The 1,831-nt window shown below is 45.8% G+C and overlaps 1 protein-coding gene across 3 annotated transcripts in view; it reads right to left on the reverse strand.

Moving 5' to 3' along the window:
- Positions 1 to 1,831, reverse strand: part of DPP10 (dipeptidyl peptidase like 10) — a 235,183-nt gene that overhangs the window by 817 nt on the left and 232,535 nt on the right. For all 3 annotated transcript variants that reach the window (XM_035896713.1, XM_035896712.1, XM_009641235.2), the window contains one exon: positions 799 to 872. In XM_035896713.1, coding sequence (XP_035752606.1) covers positions 799 to 872 — 74 coding nt within the window. The remainder of the gene's footprint in view (positions 1 to 798; positions 873 to 1,831) is intronic.

Below are 1,831 nucleotides of genomic sequence, written 5' to 3' on the forward strand. Positions count from 1 at the left end.
CTGAAATCACAGGGCCAGCTGGAACAGATCCTGCCCCACTCAGCTTTCACATATAAAGTCCTTTTCCCTTTTTAAGTGATGCCAACCCCCATGTTACCACTGCTTCCCCGATGTGAGCTCACACACTTCAGCAGAAACGACAGGTTGACCTAAGATTCAGTGAGGTTGAGGTTTGCAATGTGTAACATCAGAGATATTTGGAGGAGTGACCCAAACCCACAAAATCTAAGATATTCAAGAAGGTTTAATGCAATCAGAACCCTTGTCCAGCAACATCCATGTATTCCACGGTGGGTCCCGTGCAAGTCGGTCCGTCAGCAGCACGCCCTGTCCTGCTGTCCCCAGCACATCCCTCACAGCACCCTCACCCTCTGTATGGCTATGGAGAGAACACAGCTCTTGCCTTTTGGCTGCCTTTTGATAAATTTAAATGTTGAAAATAAGGGGAAATTAGTTTCAGGTGACCCAATTCCTTTTTAGGTAAAAAGGGACTGAAGTAGTGATACCTCCATGTTACAAGGAGTGCATATGGACTCTAAAGCACTTTGTGTAGCGTTGCAGGATAAACAGGTGGAAAAAAGAAAGATGAGGAGGAGGAGAAAGAGCCCAGAAGAACAAGAAGATATGGTTCTTGACATCCATACTAACAGTAAGGAAAATGGGATTAAACGGAGTTCTAACTGCAAACTGAGGTAGTACTGATGCGCTGTGGTAGGGAGGGTCCTTCTCGGGGAAGAAAGAGCAATATGAGGTTAAATGTTGAATTATGTTTATAGGAAATGTCACAGCTGCACATACCTGCATAGTGTAATTAACGCCAGCTTTTATTAGATGTTTAATTAGTTCTGCTGAATGCTGGAAGTGGACTTTACCTGCAAGACAACAACATTTGGATATTATTAGAAAAAGCTACACTAATGTGAAAAATGTATCTATTAAATAGCTTTGACTGAAAACATTTCCAACCTCTCTAAGTACCGGATCTGAAGGTGACTACCTTTCTGGTCAGAAGCACACAGCCCCACCAGTACCAGCAATGCAGGGTGCAACAGTGGAGGTTTTGGAGGAGCTGGAAGCCCCAGGGGAAGCTGTTCTTTCCAGGCACTCTGCGAGGACTCCTCTCTCTACCTTTGATTTACACACACTGTGAGAGTTTAGAGCTGTGTAAAATCGTTCTGTTTGAACATCATGACAGTTTATAATTGTGTTAAAAGAAAGCACATTGGATTTTCTAGTGCTTGCACAGGTTTATTACAGCCCACATTTCTTTAGGTAATGGACTTTCTGCAACTTATCAGTAACTAAATCTTTGTGTGGTAAAACCAGGCAACTTTATTACCACGTCCTAACCCTGCAGAGCTTAGGCTGCGAGTGGGCTGGGCAGTGTCACCAGATGTGATATTAAGCAAGGGCAGCAGGCAATCAGAGTCCTGGTCTTGAACACACTGTATTGCTCAGACGTCTATCAGAGTCCCAATTCCCTCCAGTGCTGAGTTCAGAGGGGTAGAAATTGCTGCTGCCTTTTACAATCAGCAAAATCTGAGACCCTCATGCCTGCTCAGTCACCCAGTGTATCTCCGCTGTCCCTCTCCCCCCCACTCTGGGAAGAAACACTGGGCAGTGTTTGCACCCCACTGATTGCACCAGGGATCCGTGTCACGGCTTGGAGAAGTGACACCAGGGTGACAGGCTGGCAATGCCATCCTCATGGAGCCAACTGAGCACGTGGGCACTCTCACCTCAGCTCCTGTCAGTGTGAGGTACTTATCCTTCCAGACTGAGGAGTAAGAAACCTTGTATTATCCCACATTCACCAGGAAAATGCCAGGGA

Source organism: Egretta garzetta, unplaced genomic scaffold (genome assembly GCF_000687185.1).
Source record: "Egretta garzetta isolate BGI_Z169 unplaced genomic scaffold, ASM68718v1 scaffold416, whole genome shotgun sequence".
Taxonomy (NCBI): Eukaryota; Metazoa; Chordata; class Aves; order Pelecaniformes; family Ardeidae; genus Egretta; species Egretta garzetta.